This window comes from Mastigoproctus giganteus, chromosome 10 (assembly GCF_048544385.1).
Source record: "Mastigoproctus giganteus isolate SK-2022 chromosome 10, ASM4854438v1, whole genome shotgun sequence".
In the NCBI taxonomy this organism is placed as follows: Eukaryota; Metazoa; Arthropoda; class Arachnida; order Uropygi; family Thelyphonidae; genus Mastigoproctus; species Mastigoproctus giganteus.
Window position 1 is genome coordinate 177,468,665 of NC_143584.1, and position 21,868 is coordinate 177,490,532.

The window sequence follows — 21,868 nt, forward strand, 5'->3', positions numbered from 1 at the left end:
GTGCCTTTCCAATAAGAGACTTCTTATTAACCTGTGCAGTGAGTACTGCTGTTTTCTTGTTTTTTTCGTTGTGTTGGGGCAGTCGCTAAGAACTGTCCCAACAAAACCAGCGAGCCTGTCTGCGCAAACTGAAAAAACTCAAAACTATCTCATAATCACTCAACAAGAAACACCAGTTGTCCAGTTTATCTAAGCACAAAGCGAGCACAATAAAATAGAACCGATTATGAGGCTACGCCTTAAATAGTTCAACACCCAACAGATCAAATTAATCCAACTTAATGCGCAGCGGGCCACGGTAGTTCCAGACCAGCTAACTGCAAATGAGGAAAATATCGACATCATGATCATTCAAGAACCTTATACCCATACTAAGAAGGTGCGTGGTTACCCACTTGCATGCAAAATAACCAAAGCACATAATGAAACTCCCTGGGCAGCAATTATAGTCAGGATCCCAGAACTCACCATCACCAAAATAAGCACTCACGCCCTCCATGTCCTCTTGGGCGCTCTCCCCATGGACCTGGAGATCGTCCGCTGTAGGTTGCTTTATCAAGTATACAAAGGCAGAGCAATCACCTGCCTAGACTACAAAACTGATCCGGCAAACGATCGCAAACTTGAGAAAAAACGCCTTCTCACCCACCTACAGCAGGGCTGGCAAACCCGCTAGACGACTTCGACAAAAGGGGAAATCACCCGAAGATTCATACCGGATAATCAACTAATGTTTCCCAAAAGCCCAAACTGGTTTTCACCGGGACTGCTGACATCTAACCTACTCACGGGACACATCCCAATAAGAGCAAAACTCTCCAGTTTCGGATTGAGTGACACCCCTCTCTGCCACTGTGAACAGCCAGAGACGTGGGAGCACCTCATGCACCACCACAAACTATACGAAGACCTCCGCCGCCTCTTAATAACCAGAATACGTTTCTCGCCAATAAACCAAGAGCAATATTTCCTGGAGAGCGAGGACAATTATTAAGCCTTAACGCATTTTGCGCAGGATCTTTTTACTAGAAGAAGGACATACCCACAACTTTAGCAGGAGTTTTCCTACAAACCAACCAGTCGTCATCCATAATAAAGATCCTTAGATGTGTCAACCAAACAAAAACCTAACAGCTACAGGTTAAATTAATGACCTACAATCCAGGTCATTAACTTAACCTGGATCTGACCACTGACTTTAGCATTAGTATTAGTAGAGGCATTTGATGCAAGAAAGCAAGCTTATGCAGCATCAGCCAAAACAAAAAAAAAAAAAAAAAAAACACTTCCACTTCTCATCCCTCCGTTCCTTCGAAATACGTGTCCAGCTGAGCCTTAAATTTATTCAGGCTATAAACTTCCACGAAAAGGGATGGAAGTCTGTTCCACAAACCAACTACCCGCTGGCTAAAGGCAAATTTCCGCACGTCTATCCTACATCTGTCTTTCCTCAATTTGAATTTATGCCTCTCAGGTGATTATTCTGAGCAAGAGGAAGAATCCCATCAGCATTGATGATGCTCAAACCATTCAAGGCTTTATACACCTCAATTAGATCACCTCGCTGGTGCCTAGTCTCCAGACACTGTAATTCGAATAACTTAAGCCTTTCTTCGTAAGAGTACCCCATTGTTCCATTCACTAATCTTGTTGCCCTTCTCTGTACTCGTTCCAGCAGCTCTACATCCTTCTTGAAATGAAGCCTCCAGACCTGTATACAGTACTCAAGCTGTGGCCTGACCATTACCTTATACAAGGGAATAATCACCTCCTTATCCCTGCTAGAAAAACTCCTGTATATCATTGACAAGACCCATGAGCTACTCTTGCAGCCCGTCTGCACTGATCAGAGAACTTCATATCTGCCCGCACAATTACTCCCAGGTCCTTTTCATTCTCTACCACTGTCAGTGTAGTACCACAGAGTTGATACGTTGCTCTGGGGTTGCTCTTTCCCATATGTAGTACTTTACATTTGTCAATGTTAAACTTCATTTGCCACCTCTCAGCCCATCTGCTCAACCTTTCCAGATCCTGTTGCAGCAGCATAGTGTCAGTAGTGTCCTTGACAACCCTGCCAACCTTTGTATCGTCTGCAAACTTGGACATCAGGCTTGATTACCATCATCAATATCATATATAAATATAGAACACAATAATGGACCGAACACTGAACCCTGACGGACTCCACTAATAACATCAGTCCACGATGAGCAGTGCCCATTGATTACCACCCTCTGTCTTCTCCCCCTCAACAACCCTTTTATCCATAGCAACAATTTGCCTCCGATGCCACACTGCTCCAATTTGTGCAGCAGTTTTCCATATGTAACAGTGTCGAAAGCCTTTTTAAGATCCAAGTATATAATATCAAAACTATTCCCTGCATCCAGTTCTTTTGTGTCTGCATCATAGTATCCTATCAAATTGGTCAGGCAAGACATTCCCTTAACAAAACCATGCTGTGTCCGAGCTATAACTGAAGTCTTGTCTAGATGATCCTGCAGTGCTTCTTTAACCAGTGCCTCCATTAATTTTCCGGGAACAGAAGTTAAACTCACAGGTCTGTAATTACTTGTGTCGGCCTTTGATCCTCCTTTGTGAATTTGGGTCACATTTGCACATCTCCAGTCCATGGGGTACCTCCCCTGAATTCAAGGAAGCTCTCATAATTATGGCTAAGGGTTTGCTTACTTCCTTTGCTGCCTCCTTGAATATAACTGGATAGATACCATCCACCCCAGGTGCTTTTCTTGTGTTTAAACTGGAATCGTTATCTGGACTTCACCACTCACACGAACGGGATAACATGTCCCAGGAATGGCAATCGAAGACCCAACAAAGACATTGTGCAGTTTGCTGCCGAAACATCATTAGGTGATCTGAACCCCATGCCATCTCCTATCTTCACCTGGTGAGGCATGTGTCTGCCCCACCGACTTTTGGGGTTAACTTCATATTGACCCCATATTTCTGTCATTTACCCCACTCAGTTTCTCTTCCCTCTCTAGCTATCTTGCGACTAGCGTTTGACCCTTGTCAAAACTACACATGCCCCACACTAAAAAAAAAAAAAAAAAAAGGATGAACTCTACCCCGCATTACTTATATCTCTTTCGGTCTGACCCGATTTCTAGCTTTTCTCCCCCCACCACAAGTCTCTGCAAATCCTGGGCAGTGTGCATGCATGTCATAACTCTCCTTGGAACCTTTTATGTGGTTTCTTTATATAAGAGACCTTGAGAGGATATTCTACCAACAACAAACTATCTGGAAAACATAGCGGCCCTCTTTCCCAATGAAAAAATTATGAGGGGGGCCGAAGTAAACTGCCTCTCTCCTGCTTGGTTTGCAGGGTCTGAGGACCATAGTTGCACCCGCAAATGGCAGCGATTGGAAGAGTTTATCTCCAATTCACAGTTCACCATATTAAACAGGCCACACAATTTGCCAATATTTTCACCAGGGTGATATTAAATATTGATATCACCCTGGCTAGCAAACTGATGGCTGGCTACATCTCTGGTTGGTGTGCCAGGAGGTCTGGACCTCTGGGCCATAACCTTCTAAATGTCTAGAAACCAACAGCAACCACTGAATTCCAAACTCACACTGAACAGATTTAAAATATTTGAAATAGAAAATGCTAACTGGGACAACTTCATAGCAGCTCTGGACATCTCTATCATGCAACTTCCGGCGGGGGACTGTAACTTACTGGATCCAGAAGTGCATCAGAGAACTGTTACCAGGGTCATTATAAATGCCTGTACCACAACCTTTAAATGAAAAAATCTGCTCCCCAGTGCTGGTCCCTGGTGGGCCCCAGAGCTGCACCTCCTCCGCAGAGAGGTAAAGAGTAAAAGGAAAGCTTTCCAAAGAGCAAGGAGATTTTGGCCGCAGCCAGGGGTGGAGGTCTTGAGACAACTATATTGAATAGCCAGGAACACCTATACGGCTCTAATCCGCCTAATGGAAAGGACATCTTGGGAACATCTGGTGGCATGGACTACGAATACCGATCCTTGGGGAATTGTATATAAAATTACCACCAATAAACTCCCCAGAGGAGAGGTTCTGACAAACACTCTCACACCCAAGGCACAATAACCACTACATGGGAGCAGTCAATTAATATATTGAATACCATTGTCCATCCACCAGTCTCTGACCTCACACTAATACAAGCCCAACAGTGTGCCTCCAATGAGTGCTACACCGGGCAGGCAATCGAAGAGCCCTTCACCATATAGGAACTTCATCGAGCAGTATTGAAACTCAAGGACAGGAAATGTCCAGGTCCTGACCTTCTGGAGCCCGAGATTGTCAGAAGAGTAGCAGACCACAAACCATACTTACTGCTGAACCTTTTTCAACCACTGTCTGGCAAAAGGATCCGTTCCACTTGATTGGAAGACAGCTAGTCTTCTACTTCTCCTGAAGAATCCGAATAAACCGCCACAACAGCCAACATCATACAGACCAATCGCTCTCCTAACTGCTCTCAGCAAACTAGTTGAGAGACTCAACCTCTTCAGAATTCACACGTATTATACAAACACAAACCTACAGGCCGACAACCAGTATAAATTCCGTCAGAGGCGCTCGACAGTATACGCACTAAATAACCTGATAACATCTGCTCAATCCACCATTAAAAAATACTTCCTTGTAATTGCAGTCGACTTCGCAAGGCTGTTCGACTCACTTTGGTGGCCGAGCGTCCTTAGCAGGCTCAGGTAAGCACAGATTCTTCAAAATCTCTACTCCTGCATTAAAAGCTACTTATGTGACAGATCTATCAGTGTAGAGACTCCCTACTCCAGGGTGATCAGAAAGATCCACAGGGGTGTCCACAGGGCTCTGTCCTAGGACTAACTTTCTGGTACATGGTCCTGGATGAGTTCCTAAATCAAGATCTTGGGCATGTTAAGTCCCAAGCCTATGTAGACGATTTGATCCTTTCCGTGCCTGCCAGCTCAAGAGGCCAACTTGAAATTTCTGCTAACCGAACACTGCAGGTCCTTTATGACTGGGCTACCCAGCACAACATGACAATCTAGGCAAGAAAACCGCCAGCATCCTCCTGAGCTCAACCAGACCACCACAGAGTAAGATCAATGCCACAACCATCAAGCACCGCACCCAGCTTAAGCACATTAGTGTAATCCTGGGCTCAAAACTGTCCTTCCTCCCACACCTACAGTATATCCAAAAGAAGATATGAAATTACACAGCATTGGTGGCAAGGGCCACCCTCAGGGACTGGGGTCTAAACCGACGTATCCTAGCGCTGTTTTACAAAGCAGATTCCAGCCATCGCATATGCTTCAGGGATCTGGTATCATCGGGCAACTATTGTCGCAAATGAGAAGAAATTAGCCACCATTCAAAGAGCAATACTATTAACCATCACCAGAGCCTACTGCACAGTAAGCTCTCCTGATCCTCGTTGGAGTCCTCCGTCTGGACCTTGAAATAATTAGATGCGGCATGTTGTCTCATCTGTCCAAAGGAATCTCCACTACCACCATTGGATTCACCACCAACCCAGCAATCAATCGCAAGACAGAGAAAAGGCGCATTCTCGCACACCTGCAACACGCCTGCCAGGACAGATGGACGACATCGCTAAGGGAGCATTTACAAAGAAATTCATCCCGCAGTAACGTTCACGTTCCCAGGAGCCCCAAGCTGGTTTTCCCCTGGCCTGTACATAACGTACTTCCTCACAGGCCATGAGTCGATACAAGAAAAATTAACGTCTCTTGGATCACAGATGATCCACGCTGCCACAGTGACACTAACGAGTCTTGGCATTATATAATGTATGACCGTCCTGACTATGAAGACTTGAGATCTATTCTGATCACAAAGATTATTAATTTGCCAAAGGACCAAGAATATATACTAATTCATACCCATGACAATTATAAATACTTCGCCACTTTTGCACAGGATGTCTTCAACAGACGAAGAACATTCAACTAAACCACCAAGACCAATAACTTGAGACAGATTCTGGGCACCCCACTCCAGTAGCATCAACCGCCAACCTCTTAGAAGTTCAATTGAACTGATATTCACTGCCTTCATCCAAGATCCATCTGGCTGATATCTGCAACTGAATCTGCGGGCAAGATCTACCAGTACATGATCCCAGTCAAGACACCAAACCCAGACACTGAAGACACCAGCAGCTTTTCTGCCACAAGCCACATTGGCAATCGAACCGAGCACTCTAGCCTCGTTTTCTTTTACTCTCCCCCGTGGCTGGGGATTGGTGTAAAGTGTAAAGTGTATTGATGTCTAGGGGCACCAGGGATTTCCCCCATCTTCGCGTTGCATTCAGTCTAGGTGGGAAGGCCAGAGATTTCACTGGGAAGGCCAGAGATTTAAAAGTGTGTGTATTTTGTATATGTGTAATGTTTGTATCGTTGTTCATCTGGCCGTTTAGCTGCTGGACCCCTACTGAGGCCCAACGTTGCCCACACTTGGCCTCGTGGAGGCAGACCAGGTGCACAGTATGAAATTTTACTCTGGCAGGCCCTGCCACCTAGTTTCTTCAGATTTGTGATTAGGGCCTAAAAAAAACTCGGTATGGGTGAGGGCTGGAATTATAAAAGCCAAATTGAGGTTTTTGCGGTTTAATTTGGATGAAATTAAGTTTTTGCAGTTTGAGTTATACGCTGGCGTATTAAGCAGAGTAAGGGGGAGATTGAAGGGTGGGGGAAAAGACAGAAGTATGGGGACGATAAGAAGGCGACCCCAGGATGTTCAGTGAGGCAGACCCGTGCCCCACCAGAAGAAGAATAAGGGTTGGCAGGGGAGGAGGGGAGCAAAGACTGTCTCCTCCTCCCTGCAAGGGCAAAGGTAGTAAAGGTACCAGGCAAGGGAGCGTGGTACAGATCGCCATCAGGCATTGGCAGTAGAGAACACGTGAAGTATCCAAGCGATCTAAACCGGATCTTCATTGGTGATTATGTTCAATGTAGGAGTCAAATTCAGTCGTATGGTCATACATGAGGCAGTCTCGTCGTATCGTTGGTCATGTAACGTCTTTAGGTTACCCAGTGTGCATGATATGAGGATGCTACCTTGGGTCCTCATGATATCATTCGTGCGTTGGCCATTTGGTTTAGCCATCCAGCTCGTGGTCCAGTGCGAATAATTTGTATCCAGTTCATGTCAATTCCTGTGTCAGTTTGACTGGTTCAGACGTAGGTCTTCCTGGTTGTCAGTTCCCTCGTGAACAGGGCTAGATTATGGTTATGTTCGTGGTTGTAGGTTATTTGGTACAGTTTTCTTATGTATTCCAGTTTTATCCAGTCCAAGTTTCGTGATTCATCATCAGCTTCTGGGTGCTGTGTGTGGTAATTTGCTATAAGTGCTCTCTTTCTAGCAAATGAGTTTCTGTGCAAAGATGGTAAGGGCTTTATATTCATGTTCCGAGTCTAGAAGATGCTGTTTCATGTTCGGCGGGAAGTAGGTGATAGCAGTGGTGAGCATGCATCGCAGGTCCTCATACTGGTCACAGTCATACATGAGATGTTGCCATGTCGCCTCGCGGCCACAGAAGCAACGGGGATCCTCAGTGATTCGGAAGCTAGACAGTTTTGCATTAAATGGCCCGTGCCCGGTGAGCAGAAAGGTGATGTGGAGCCCCGGTTGGAACCAACTTTGGAGTTTCGGAAAGACTCTGTTTACGCTCGGGAGGAAATTCTTGGTGATTTTCCCTTTAGTAGACTCTGTCCACCGATCCTGCCATTCCTGTCGGAGGTGGTCGAGCAGTCTGGTTTTTTCAAGCTTCCTGTTGTTGACGAGGTCCAACGTGTAGTTCAGGATCATACACGGTATATCTTTTGCCATATTATATGTCAGGGCTCATCTAATGATTTCCAAGTCCAGCGCGAGGACTCCAGCCAGAACCTTGAGTGATTGCGTGCGTGATGACTGTCGAGACAGCTCGTGTGATTGTCAGAATTATTGACCGCTGGATACTGTCCAAGGTTCTTCTATTTACCACTGTGGTTACCTTTTTGTACCAAACTGGTGAAGCATATGTGATGACCGAGATGAAGGTAGATTTGTAGTAGAGGAACAGGGTCCGCTTCTTTAGCCCCCAGTCCCTCGTGGTCACTTTTGCGACCAATGCACAATATTTTCGTATCTTTTGTTTAATGTACTTTAAATGGAGCTGTAAGGGGGTAGGAGATGGGTTCCTGTCTCCTCTCCTTTTTCTGCCTTGTGAGGCATGGGCCTGCCTCACTGAATTTCGCGGGTTGCCTTCTCTATCATCCACATACATCTGTCTTTTCCCCCCAGCCTTTTCTCTCCCCTTACTCTGTCTAACTCGCAGTGTACACCCCCACACAACTTATTAATTAATAACATTCAAATTTAAACCATGCTTACATAAACCTCTCTTTGCCTTTTATATTCTAGCGTTAACCCCCTTTTTTATTTATTTATTTTATTTTCTTTATTTAAGTGGCGCTCGTGGCACCAGCTGTATGCTAGCTAAATTAGTGCGCTATTAAAATTAGTTAATAAAGAACATTTTAGGAAGTTTTGCTCAAAAAGAAGTTATATTTTGATAAAATAAGTGTTGGTGAGTGATAGGCTAAGATCTGGGACCTAAAGGTGGTCTTATTTTCCGACTGTGAACTTTTTTTAAAATTGCTATCATTACTATTCTTGGATATAGGAAAACATTGGAAATTTCAAGGTCATTAAATTTTTAAGGAATTATAATCAGTCACTGGGAATTATTAGCGGAATCGTTGTGCTACCTGATAGCTTTGCGGTAGAAGTTTTCAGGATACCAAATTATATGTAAAAATACTCACGTGTTGCTGAGTTATTTATTACTGTTATTTTCAAGGTCACAGTCATTCTACCGAGTCAGCCATTTTCATGAGATAAAATAACTATAGCAGTGCCACCTGCTTTTTCAGTGGGATTAGAAATTCGGGATAAATTGCGTAAAATTATTAAATTGCGACATCACCATTGTATAAGAGCTACCACTTCTATATAGCTGCGTAAGGCTTGGCAGATCGGCAGCTTAAATCCCAACCCGGATAAATGGTGAGGGTTGACGCCACAAAGGGCATCGGGTCGTAAAAACTATGCCAAAACGAAAGTAGATTTGTCAGGGATACCGAACAAAGGACGGGTTCGGTTAAAGAAGTTAGTGCAGCTAGAGATGAAGGAGTTGAAAAGTGTTAGAATAGGAACATTGAGCATTGCGACGATGAATGGAAAGAACATGCCGACCCCATATGAACGTGGGAAGACGGCGAGGACAAAGAAGAAAAAGATTATATTTTTTTTTTCCACATAGTCCCTTGCCACTGAATTCTTTAGAAACTAAGTGGCAGGGCCTGCCAGAGTACAAAAAATCTACTGGGTACATGACCTGCCTCCCCTGGGACAAGTGCGGTAACGGTGGGTCCCAACAGGGGCCCAACGGCTAAATGGTCAGAAGAACAACGGTACACAACATTACAAATCCGTCCACTACCCACACACTTTTTAAATCTCTGGCCTTCACAGAGTTCTGGGGTACACAAACAGAGTACACAACGCAGAGATGGGGGGAATCCCTGGTGCCGTCAGACAACTAACACATTTTGCACCTTTGTACTTGCCTTTCCCATCTATAGGTGGCATAGTGATGGTTGTGTTAAATGCTTATGGAATTGTGGTCCGTTATTTTTTTTATGTATAAGCGTGGTTTGAAAAGTAGTAACGTGTATGAAATATATGACATGGATAGAGATAACGTAGTTGAGTCATAGGATAAAATTTTATTTCAGGTATTGAAGAAGCACACAAGATATCGGTGTTTGGAAATTTTGTCTTAGAACACTAATAGCGACATACAAAATTCCCCTAGACTTTACATTGTCCTGTTGAGATAGCATTCCGTAAAATGGAGACTTCTTGTCTTATTGCCTTGGAAATTTACTGGCTTTGGGGTAGCCCCTTTTAGGGAGAAGCCATTAAATATTTACATGTCACTATATACTGTGGATATATCAGTATTTATTACTTAGATTTCATATTTACATTTCGGAAAAGTCCATAGGTTAACATGGGGCTAGTTTTGGGCTACTTTTAAAGAAACTTAAACTGGCTATAACTCTCTTAATTTTAGAACTGAGGATCTTACTTTGGAGGAAAAGAATCCACTTGAAATTACTCGTTTTGTGAATAATTTTATAGCGCCCCCTGTCCGTTTGTGGCTGAGACCCGTAAACCAACCTTGGTGAATTCTTCAACTCTTATGCAGATTTCATCCCGGGTGGGGTAAAGTGTCTATATAGACATATATTGTTAAATTGTTGAAATTATTTGGTTGTTGTCTAAATTACTTGTGTAATTAACATAATTTTAGAAGACCGAGATATTACATGTACTTATTCTCAGGAATTTGAAGCATATTCATCTTCTTCTGAAGCATCTTTTGATTTTTCAACAAAACAGGTCTCTCCTAACAAAGAATCTTTTCAGATACCAGTAAGGCATAAAGGTAAAAAGAAATCAAAGACCACTAAATCTAGTGAGGTATGAAGAATTTTGTGGGTCTAACGGCTGCTGGGATTTCTCCCATCTCCGCGAATGTTCTATGTATCGGTGACAGTACCCTGTCAAAGCCAGAGATTTAGAAGTGTGTGGGTCATGTGTAGTGTTATATGTAGTGCCCCTTGTTTATCCAACTTATTGGCCACCAGGCCCCCAATGGGATCCGACGTTGTGCCACCTTGCCACGTGGTGTGGCGAGGTGTGGTGTTACCATTGAGTCAATTGTATTCTGGCAGGTCCTGCCACTTACTTTCCTGGGATTTTAGTGGCTAGGACTTAAAATAGAACTGGAACGAGCGCTGTTGATTTTAGTTCGGTTATAGCCATTTAGACTATTTCTCCTAAAGCTCTTCTTATCTTAGCCAATGTCACATCCGAGGCATGTAATGAACCTTCGAGGTTCAAACCATCTATAAAAGAAATCCTTTGGTCCTCCCTACTACAAACATTAACTATTCTACCCCTATACCACTTGGGGAATCAAGAACCCCATAGCCCTCACCGTTCTTGGCTGTGCTAGCTTGAACTTCTTTAACAAGAGACTGGCGGTTCTTATCTTCTTCACACTCAAAGTCTTATTTTTATCCAATTTTGTTTTATCAAGTTTAGTTTTGTCTTTTTCCCCTTTTATAACAGTTTTAGGGTACCCGGCAGGAGGAGAGGTGACGGCTCGCTGTCTCCTCTCTCCCCTCTGGTGGGGTATGGGCATGTCTCACTGAATGAGGGGTCATCTACCCTATCGACCATATTCTTCCTATTTCACCTCCCAGCACTTTCTTTTGCACAGCGCATAGCCTTACATGTCCAAATTTAAAATACACCAAAAAAAAAAAATTTCGCCCGACTTTTAGGCACTTCAGAAACAGGCCTGCAGCGTCAAACCCCATATTATTTACAATGAGCGCCTCAAGGTATGAGCAGTGATCTGGAGGAGAGTGCTTATCAGATAAAAGAAATGTTAGATTGCTAGATTGAACTTCAAAAAAAGTCTTATGCAGAGGTAGTACGGCAGGATCTCAAGTTGGTTGATCCTGTTGTAATCCAGAATAAACCAAGATCCAAACAGAAGACTGACAGTGCAAGTCGGGATAGGTCCTTATTAGTTCCTAGAGGCGTGTCTGATCCTCAGAATCTGATTATTTTTAGCCTACTGAGAACTCTTCCTTGAGTTCGAGTCAGGATATAAAGCAGAAGGCGACTCAAGCCATTAAGCGTGACCACAAGGAGATCAAAGTAAAAGGTATTCGTCTCCTTAGGAATAAGGGGATTCTCGTGGAGACTACAAATTCGGTGGATGTTAATAGTATCTATTCTGCTTCTGCTTTGAAAGCGATTGGTCTTACAATGGAGAAACCTCGGTTATCTGATCCAACAGTGTTAATATGTGGTGTCCCTCGTGAATATGCTAAGGAGGAAATACTTGATGATCTCTTCGTTAAAAACTTAAAAGACTATGGTTTTTCACAGGATGAAGTTAAAGACTAGGTGACTTTCAGATTTAGTTCTGGATCGGTGCAACGGTGTTTAATTGGGTGGTTGGATTTAGTCCTCGCATGATGCGGTATATTTTTGACAGTGATAGAATCTCTCTAGGATTTACATCACACAGGTTCCGTAGGTCTACGATTGTAAGCAAGTGTTTCCTTTGTTTTGGGTGTGGCCACTCTGCACAATTTTTCACATAAGGCATTTTCTTGTGGACACTGTGCAGAAGGTGATCATGTCTACGGAGATTGTTCCCATAAAGAAGACTCTCCAAAATGTATTAACTGCAAGAGACATGGTAGAGATTACAACCATTCTGTACTGGATGCCATGTGTCCAAAATATTTAAAAGTGGTACAGCTTACGACAGCAGAACCAAACATGAGTGATAATGGTTCTAATTCAGCAACAGCGTTGGCTGATAATAATCCAATTTTAGGTAATATTATATATGAGGAGATAAAAGTCCTTCAGATAAATTGTCAGCGCTGCAGAGTGGCAATGGATGAGATTAAAATAACAGCATTTGAAAATAATTTGGATATTATTTGCATACAGGAACCCTTTCATTCTTTGCAGGTAAGGGTGGGGCCGCAAAGTTAAGGGTTTTCCCAACTCGGCAAGAATTATTCATTCGCTTGACAAACCTCCAAAAAGTGCCATAGTTGTTTCAAATAATGATCTGGTTGTTTCCAACATTACTGGTCTGTGCACGGACACTGTGCCCTGTTTAATGATTTCTGCATTGCGTCTGTTTACTGTCCACCAACTGAAGACATACAATTGACTCTCCATCGTTTGAACAATATATGTACTAATTTCGCTTCTAAAAATCTTATAATAACAGCGGATCTAAATGCCAAATCCAACTTCTGGCACAGCGGTTTTACCGACCCTAGATGATTATTTTAAATCAGATTAATACCTGGGCATTTCTTACCATTAAGCTTTTCCACGCAGAGCCCAAATTCAGGAGTGTAAAGGGTTTAATGTCCGATGGTTCTTCATACTTTTCATTATCATGACGTATTTGCATTTGTTAAGGTGAATCTTGATCCGATATATCCTTGGGGATTAGGTTGTTAATTATGGAATCCATTGTAGACATCCAGTCTTGAGTCTCTTGACCATCTGCTTTAACTGTGTTATAAACATTTTCGCTCGATGATTTAATTTGAGGATTAGCTCGAGGATTTAATTTTGTGCTATAAGTGAAGTGTTAAAAACTTGCCTGACAAGCCGTTCACATTCTTTACTGTGAACGGCGAATCAAACATAGATGTCACTCTTACCACGGTTAAAATAGATGAAATTCTAACTGACTGGGATGTTATTCCAAGCCTTGTGAATAGCGACCACCGCGCTATTGTATTTGGTTTGAAGCCTCGACAGCAATATAATGATTCACAGCCACAAGATCTTAGACGTTTCTCAATGAACACCATTAAATGGAACAAATTCAAAGAATACCTTCTTACCATTTTCTCTGACATTTCGACATTGTTTTTTTGGATTTCAGCAAAGCATTTGACTCAGTCCCACATGATGGTTACTTTATAAGTTGGAGCAGGCTGGAATCACTGGGAAAATCCTTAGATGGATAGCAGGATGGCTTCAGGGCAGGCGGCAGAGGGTTGTGATAAATGGTTATTCCTCAGAATGGCTTAAAGTAAGTAGTGGTGTTCCCCAAGGATCAGTATTAAGACCACTGTTATTTTTGAATATCTTAAATGATATCTATGAATGAATGGAGGGCGTGAGGTCTAAACTTGCAGATGATGTAAATATCAGTAGAGTAGTTAATGATCGCCGCCAAGCAGAGCTTCTTCAGAGTGACCTAGATAGACTTCCGGGATGGTCAGAAAAGTGTCAGCTATGCTTTAATTCAGCAAAATGCAAGGTCTTACACCTGGGGAACAGCAACCGCAAAATAACTTATACACTTTGTGGAGTTGAACTAAAGTCAGTAGTGGAGGAACGGGCCTTGGGAGTTATGATACGGTCAGACAAGAAGTTGTCCGAGAATTGTGGACATGTTGCAATGTTGCATAATGTCCTATCAGTGATTTATCGAACATTTGCTAGTAGAGACAACGATGTCATAATCACATAAAGGTGATTTTATAACCACCTTTATATGATTAAATTATAAGCAATTATTTTTTTTTAAATTAGTACCGAAAAAGCGGTATTTTTTGTATCAATACCGGTATTTCAATACTGGAAAAAAATGACCGGTAACCCGGTATTCGAGATCTCGGGATTTCCGGTATTGTAAGCCCTAGGCCAGACACAACAGAACACACACATATCTGGCCCATTTGTAGTAATACTATTCTTCACAGAGATATGAAGCGGAGTTGAATTGACATTCTAGGAGCCGTCTTTTACAAAAACGCATGCCTAGGAGCCACCCTAGATTCTGGGATACACGTACACAATGCACCAGGAGGTCAAATATGATAAAATATCTTATATATGTGTAACGAGAATGTTAATGTATATAAAATAGTATATATATGTTCTTGTATATACTGTATATGTAATACTTGTGTGTTACAAATAAATGGAAAAATGGAATGGTATAGCACAGCATTCATCGTTTTGTCGATAACGACTAATGAGCCCAAGCCAAACCATGAAAGGAGCCCCATACCATGACACTGCCTCCACCAAACTTCATGGTTGTGAGGATACAATCAGGAAGGAACTGTTCCCTTGGTCTTCGGCACACCCAGGAACAGCCATCAGACTGGTAGAGTGTGAACCTCGACTCGTCAGTCCATAGGACTGTTTTCCATTGCTGCACAGTCCAGAATTCGCGCTCCTTACACCATGTTAATCGGCGTCTAGCATTTCTTGAGGTGATCAATTCTGTTGAACGTGTCATCTTGCATACCCACTTTTGCAATTGTCTGTTCGAAGCGCAGTGTGCATATTTATAGTAGGTTCTATTTCCCCCATCCAAGGAGGGGTATCCGGATATTAATGGTAGCGCAGTATATAAATTCTTTGCTTCCTTCTTCATATAGGTAACTATCCAGTTGTCCTTTAAATTTATTCAAAACTGTCAGCCTCAATTACTTGCGATGGCAACATTTTATCCCAATCAACGACTCACTGGCTAAAAGAAAACTTCCTACAGTAAATTCTAGACCTCTTCCGCTGTAACTTGAATTTATGCCTCCAAGTTCTGAAATTTTGTATAGCAGTGAAACTTCAGTCTTTTATTTATTTAAAAAAACCCTCTCAGAGCACTATAAACCTCAATCAAGTCACCTATGAGGTGCCGAGTTGCGAAGCTCTGTAGCCCATATAATTGGAGACTTTCCTCGTATAGTCGCCCTTTTGCCGATCTCACCATGCGAGTTCATAGTCTTTGGACCCTTTCAAGAAGCACAAGATCTTTATTCAGATGAAGTCTCCATAATTGAACACATTGTTCAAAATGGGGACTTAACAATTGCCTTAATACAGTAGGAACATGACCTTCAGATCCCTACAGGATAACGTTTGATAAATCATCGATAGAACACCTTGGGCTTTCTTGGCTACCCTGTGTACACTGTTCATTAAATTTAATATCTGCCTGAATTATAACTCCCAGATCGCTTTCTTCCTCTATTGTTTTAATTCAACCCCACTAAATATATAATTTATTCTGAGGATGCTATTCCGCAAGGTAAGACCTGCATTAAAACATAGCCAAAAAAAATAGAATCTGTTTGTTATGCTGAATCTCCTGCATTTTGTTTTTGTACTAGAAGAACTGCTGAGTCAATGAGAATTCAGTATATTCTCTATGTAAATTGAATGAACAGCTTAACATCTGTTGAACGATAGATTTTCTCTGAATTTATTCAACATAATCAGAAGAAAGTATTCTTAGTACAACAAACGAATTTATATTTTCTTAATAATAAATTACACTTGGTCTACAAACAGAAGACGGATGATCGTTGTCGAGGAGCACCTCTTTCTAGAAGATACCGTGAGTCAGAAGATATCTTGAATGAGACTGGTTTAACCTTCATTGTACAAGTACGATATCTGCTAAGTTCCTAAAAGATGAAAAATATATGTTACTGTATGCTTTCTAGTTCAAATGATGTGAAATAATACTAGGGTTGCTCAGTTAAACTGAGTTCGATACATTTAACTTATATTTCATTTTTAAAATATTTATATCAAAAAAAGTTTTTAGAAACCTTGAAATGGATTTAATTGAACAGCCTACTTAACAACAAACAATTTTAAAAATTATAAGCAGTATATATATAGCAATTTCAAGCTAATAATAGAATTTTTACATCAGAAAACATACTTCTTATCTAATTTTTCTGTGTCTTCAGTGTCAACCACCTTCAATTTCCTGACAAGGGGACATAACAGTTCTGGCGCTACATTATCGTTTGATCCTAAAATGAAATATTCATTGATCAGTAAGCATATCCCCTTATTTGGACACTTTATTTTTATGAAGTAATCGAGCAACACGTTTCTACTTGTTTATTATTTTTATACACGTTTATACTTGTCTATACTTGTATATACACTTGTCTGTACTCGTGCTTATATATTTGTTCATACACGTTCACCTCCCTCATACACTTGTTTATAAACTTTTATACACACGTTTTAATACAAGTTTAAAATAGTTGAAATTTGGATTTAAATTGAATAAATTTCTATTTTAATGTCACATCCCCTCTGACTCACTAGACTCATTAGATTTTTAATATAGGAAAAGGAGAAATGGGTTGTTTTAATTAACATATTCTTTCTGTCAATAGTTAGAATTTTTCTACTTGAAATTTATGGTAGTCATAGATAAATACGATGTTTACCTGTCAGGATACTTGCCACGTAACCAACTACAAAAGTCACTGTATAGCCAAATGTAGCAATCCATAAATAAGACACCTTGTACAATGGAAATATATCTCTGAAAATATTAAAATTTGTTTTAAACATTTGCAAAGGCAATGTAGATTTTGTTTAAAACAATCCTAAAATGAACTAAATAGCATATTCACAATAACCAGTAAAAGTTTTCATCATCGCAGAAATATTGACCGTTAAATTTGTGCAAATCAAATTTTAGTAGAAACCGATTAGTTGTTTTATGTGATTGATCAATGATTCTAATGATTGATCAATAATTCTATTGATAGATCAATAACTTAATATTTTTTGTTCATTACCCTACCCTAACCCTGACCCACTAATTGATTATCCAGTATTTGAAATAAAACTCGTCATATTTAGTGATAAATTTTACCTACTCACTTTTGTTGTCCTGGAACAATACTTGATGGTTCGGTGATTTCTGTAAAATTGCTCCAGATTGAGGAAGTTGAAGGAATTCCTATAATATCACTGGTGTTGTTTACTGAGCATAAATCTGTTGACAGTTGCAGAGTGGGGTGACGATAACCAGAGAACATTTTTCCAAAGGCCGTCCAAGCAGCAAATGCTGTCCCAACTACTAATCCTAGAATTGCACCCTTAATTTGTAGAAAAATATGAAAAAAATAAATAAAGTTGCAAATTACTTGGAAAAATAATATTTTAATAATTAAATGAGACAAATAACCAGCCGTTTTCGTTAAACTATTATGCACCTGTGAGATTTCTTGTTAATTAAAATTAAAGATTTAGAATTATTGCTAGAAGAACATGGTTGTTGTAGTAGGGATTTAGGAGCATTAGCGACTAAGGCCATATTGCTCCGTGTATATTGTCTGTAAATTGCTTGTGTCCTGAGGTCGATTTTCTGTTTGCTGGAAGAAAATAATATTTTAATAATTAAATGAGACAAATAACCAGCCGTTTTCGTTAAACTATTATGCATCTGTGAGATTTCTCATTAATTACATTTAAAACTTTACAATTATTGCTTGAAGAACATGGTTGTTGTAGTAGGGAGCATTAGCGGCTAAGCCCCTATATCTCAGTGTATATTGTCTGTAAATTCTATGTGTTCTGAGGTCGACTTTTCTATTTGCTGGATGAAAACCCAAAGTTTCCGCAGGAAAACACCATGCTATCTTCGCCTGAGATCGACTAACTTGGCCACGTTGTGAAAAAGGACTCGAACTTAGGTCTTTTCCATCCGGTGTGGGGAGGACAATGATCATTACCAACTGTTCTACCCACGAGGGCGAGGACAAGGAACAATGTCCTTACAGGAGTTGCGGACTAATAATCATGTTCATTATTATATCTGATAAAAATATAAATTCACTGCAAATTAATATACAAAGACACGTTATAATTACCTTCTCGTTCGACCTAGAAGTTAACATGCCAAGGATGAATATTCCCAATATTGTTCCTCCGGTGATGCTAGCTAAACTAACTGTAGCTTGTACAATACCATCGAAAGATGCTACAAGGAACGTTAGCAGTATGCATAGAAATCCAAAGAAGAAAGCTGTAACGCAAGGCATCGAATTAATTAGTAAAATTTTTCTAGTACAATAACATCTTTCTTCACAACAATAACAAGCAATTATTAGTACATGTGCGTTTTATTAATTTTTAATTTTATGTTAAATTATGAAATGAACGTTGTGTTCTCTAGATTTCATGGGTCAAGATTTAACCAGACTTTCTGGTGAGTTAAGATTCGTCCCGAATAGCAATTTTCAGCGATGTGACGTTTCGGAAACATAATGCGACAGGTCAGCTCTTCAACATATCTGAAAGGCAGTTTTGCTAGTAGTGGGAGTTTAGGGAACATCGACATCAATGATCGCATACACTCCCAGTAAGGAATAGACTAATTTTATTTTGAAGCTGGTAGAGAAATATCTGTATTCTTAAGGAAGGAGTAAAGCAAGAGTCCGAACTCCACATATAGCCAGGCAGCTGTGGCACTCCATTTGTAGAAAAATCAGTGGCGCGGCATCTGACAGCTATCTATTTTATTTTCAATTTTTGGTCGAAATGTTTTTTTTTAAATCCCGCTTGACAAGGCAATTAACTCATATTTTATTAATACATTACAATACCTATTGTGTGTAACGGTTTAAATTTAAATAATATTAAATTTTAGGGAAATTTTAATATTAAAAAACATAAAAAAACTGAATCCTGTTAAAAATTACAAATAAACGTACTGCTCCTGAAATAGAAACAATCAGACTCTTGGTCTCTGATTTTCCAACTGAAAAGTCTGTTAAGTTCTCCAAAAGTTAAATTGCGTACTCGTACATACAGTATTTCCCATATAAATATTAAACAATTAAAACCATATTACGTATATTCGACACTATTAGTTACTTCTATTGTCAGGCTTATTTCAAAATTTATTTCTAGAGTTTTTCACGATGGAACTGATATTTTCTACTAATTATTTAAAAATGAATAAAATCGTTGAAATATTATAAGTCGTTATTACGCTTTCTACATTTGAGAAAGGAAGAAATTGGATGAAAATTTCGTTCAGTAAGAAAGTAACTGATCACTGTACTTACCGAGTATTTTGGCTAATAGCACACCATGCTTTGATGCAAATTGAGGACACTGTGGTCTAATAAAATCTTCGATAACAACTGCTGTTAAAGAATTTAGAGCTGACGAAACGCTGCTCAATGCTGCACTAAAAACTCCAGAAATACAGAGACCGGCGACTCCTGGTAACGTGGAGAATAAGATCATCACAAAATATGGAAAGAGCTGTAATAAAGAGGACATTCATTTTCAAATACAAAGCTTAAGACACGCATACATGTAAAACTAACAGTTTATATTTAAAAAGTGATCTCAAGGGAATTAAATTTAAGAAACATATAATAAATATCACTTTAAAAGTCAATAAATCAGGTACAATATTTATAACCAAACTTCTACTGCACATACATCACAAGGGTTTACATTGAGAGCTAAATTAGCATTACGATTAGTAGAGGCACACGATGCAAAAAGCAAGCTTATGCAGCATCAGCCAAAAAAAAAAACTCCCATTTCACCTCTCCATTAGTTCCAAATTGCTGTCCAGCTCAGCCTTAAATTTATTTAGGCTATCAGCTTCCACAACAAAAGATGTAAGTCTGTTCAACCAATAAACTACCCGCTGGCTAAAGGCAAATTTCAGCACATCTTTTCTACAACTATTTTTCTTCAATTTGAATTTATGCCCTCTCAGGTGATTATTCTGAGCAAAAGGAAGAATCCCATCAGCATTCAGTTTACTCAATCCATTCAACGCCTTATACACCTCAATCAGATCACCTCGCACGTGCCTAATCTCCAGGCGCTGAAATTTGCAGAACTTAAGCCTTTCTTGATAAGAGCACCCCTTTTTTCCCCCTGAACAGTCTTGTTGCATTTCTTTCTACTCATTCTAACAACTCTGCATCATTCCTAAAATGACGTCTCCAGACCTGAACGCAGTACTCTAAGTGTGGCCTGACCATTGCCTTTTATAAAGGGATAATCACCTTCCTGTCACTGCTAGCAAAATTCCTCTGTATCATTGACAAGACACCATGACCTGCCTAGGCATCCCGGCTGCACTGCTCACTGAACTTCATATTTGACTGCACAATTACCCCCGATGTCATTGTTAAACTTCAGTTGTCACTTCTCAACCCATTTCCACAACTTATATAGATCCAGCTGGAGTTGCATATTGTCTTTACTGTCGTTAACAACCCTGCCAACCTTTCTTTAATCTGCAAACTTGGACATTAAATCTGATATACCTTCATCAATATCATTGATAAATATACAAAACAACAATAGGCCCAACACCAAACCTTGGGGAACCCCACTAATAACATTTTTCCAGAAAGAACAGTGTCCATTGTTTACCACTCCCTGTCGTCTCCCACTCAACCATTCCTTTATCCATTGTAGAAATTTACCCTTAATGCCATACCTCTCCAATGTGTACAGTAGTCGTCCATGTGCAACAGAACCAAGACTTTCCTGAAATCCAAGTATATGATATCAAAATTATTTTTGGCATTCAGTTCCTTTGTGACCACATCATAGTATCCCATCAAATTGGTCAGACAAGCGCTACCTTTAACAAACCCATGACGGTGTGTCTTAACAATTACTGCAGTCTTGTCTAGATGATCCTGTAATTCTTCTTTAAACAGTGATTCCATTATTTTCCCGGAAACACAAGTTAAACTCACATGTCAGTAGTTACTTCTGTGACCTTTTGAACCTTCTTTGAGATTTGGTGATACGTTTGCACACCTCCGGTCCATTGGTACCTCCCCTGAGTCCAGGGAAGCCCTCATAATTATGGCTATGGGTTTGCTTACTTCCTTTGCTACCTCCTTTAATATAACTGGATAAATCCCATCCACCCCAGGTGCCTATCGTATGTTTAACTTCAACTATTTCTCCTCCACTTTGCTCTCAGTAATTACAAAATCACTTAGCTCCCTATTAGAGTTTGATAAACGTCTGGCACTCCTCTCATTAAATAACTCCTCACGTATGAATGTAGATACAAAATACTCATTCAGTTTATCAGCTACCTGAGCATGATCATCAATAGTCAACCCATCTATGTTAAATGGTTCAATCTGATTCATTCCTTTCCTTCTACAGTTTACATAAGTAAAGAACTCTTTGCTGTTTTTCTTTGCATGCTTTGCCAAAGATTTTTCGTAATCAGCCTTCGCCCTCCTCACCTCCTTTGTGACTTGTTTTACAGACTATTTTACAGTAATAGATCTTCTCTGCAACGAGCCGGAATAATTAATCGTACATCCACGTTGAACAGTATTTATTAGTTGGAATGAAAAGACTAGTAGCCTTCAAAATT

At 40.3% G+C, this 21,868-nt stretch overlaps 1 protein-coding gene across 1 annotated transcript in view; it reads right to left on the reverse strand.

The window, feature by feature from the left end:
- Positions 1–21,868, reverse strand: part of LOC150079563 (putative sodium-dependent multivitamin transporter) — a 66,014-nt gene that overhangs the window by 21,514 nt on the left and 22,632 nt on the right. The window contains exons 8-12 of the mRNA XM_090383117.1: positions 19,557–19,758; positions 18,357–18,511; positions 17,365–17,582; positions 16,923–17,020; positions 16,400–16,493 (exon numbers count right to left, since the gene is read on the reverse strand). Coding sequence (XP_090239243.1) covers positions 16,400–16,493; positions 16,923–17,020; positions 17,365–17,582; positions 18,357–18,511; positions 19,557–19,758 — 767 coding nt within the window. The remainder of the gene's footprint in view (positions 1–16,399; positions 16,494–16,922; positions 17,021–17,364; positions 17,583–18,356; positions 18,512–19,556; positions 19,759–21,868) is intronic.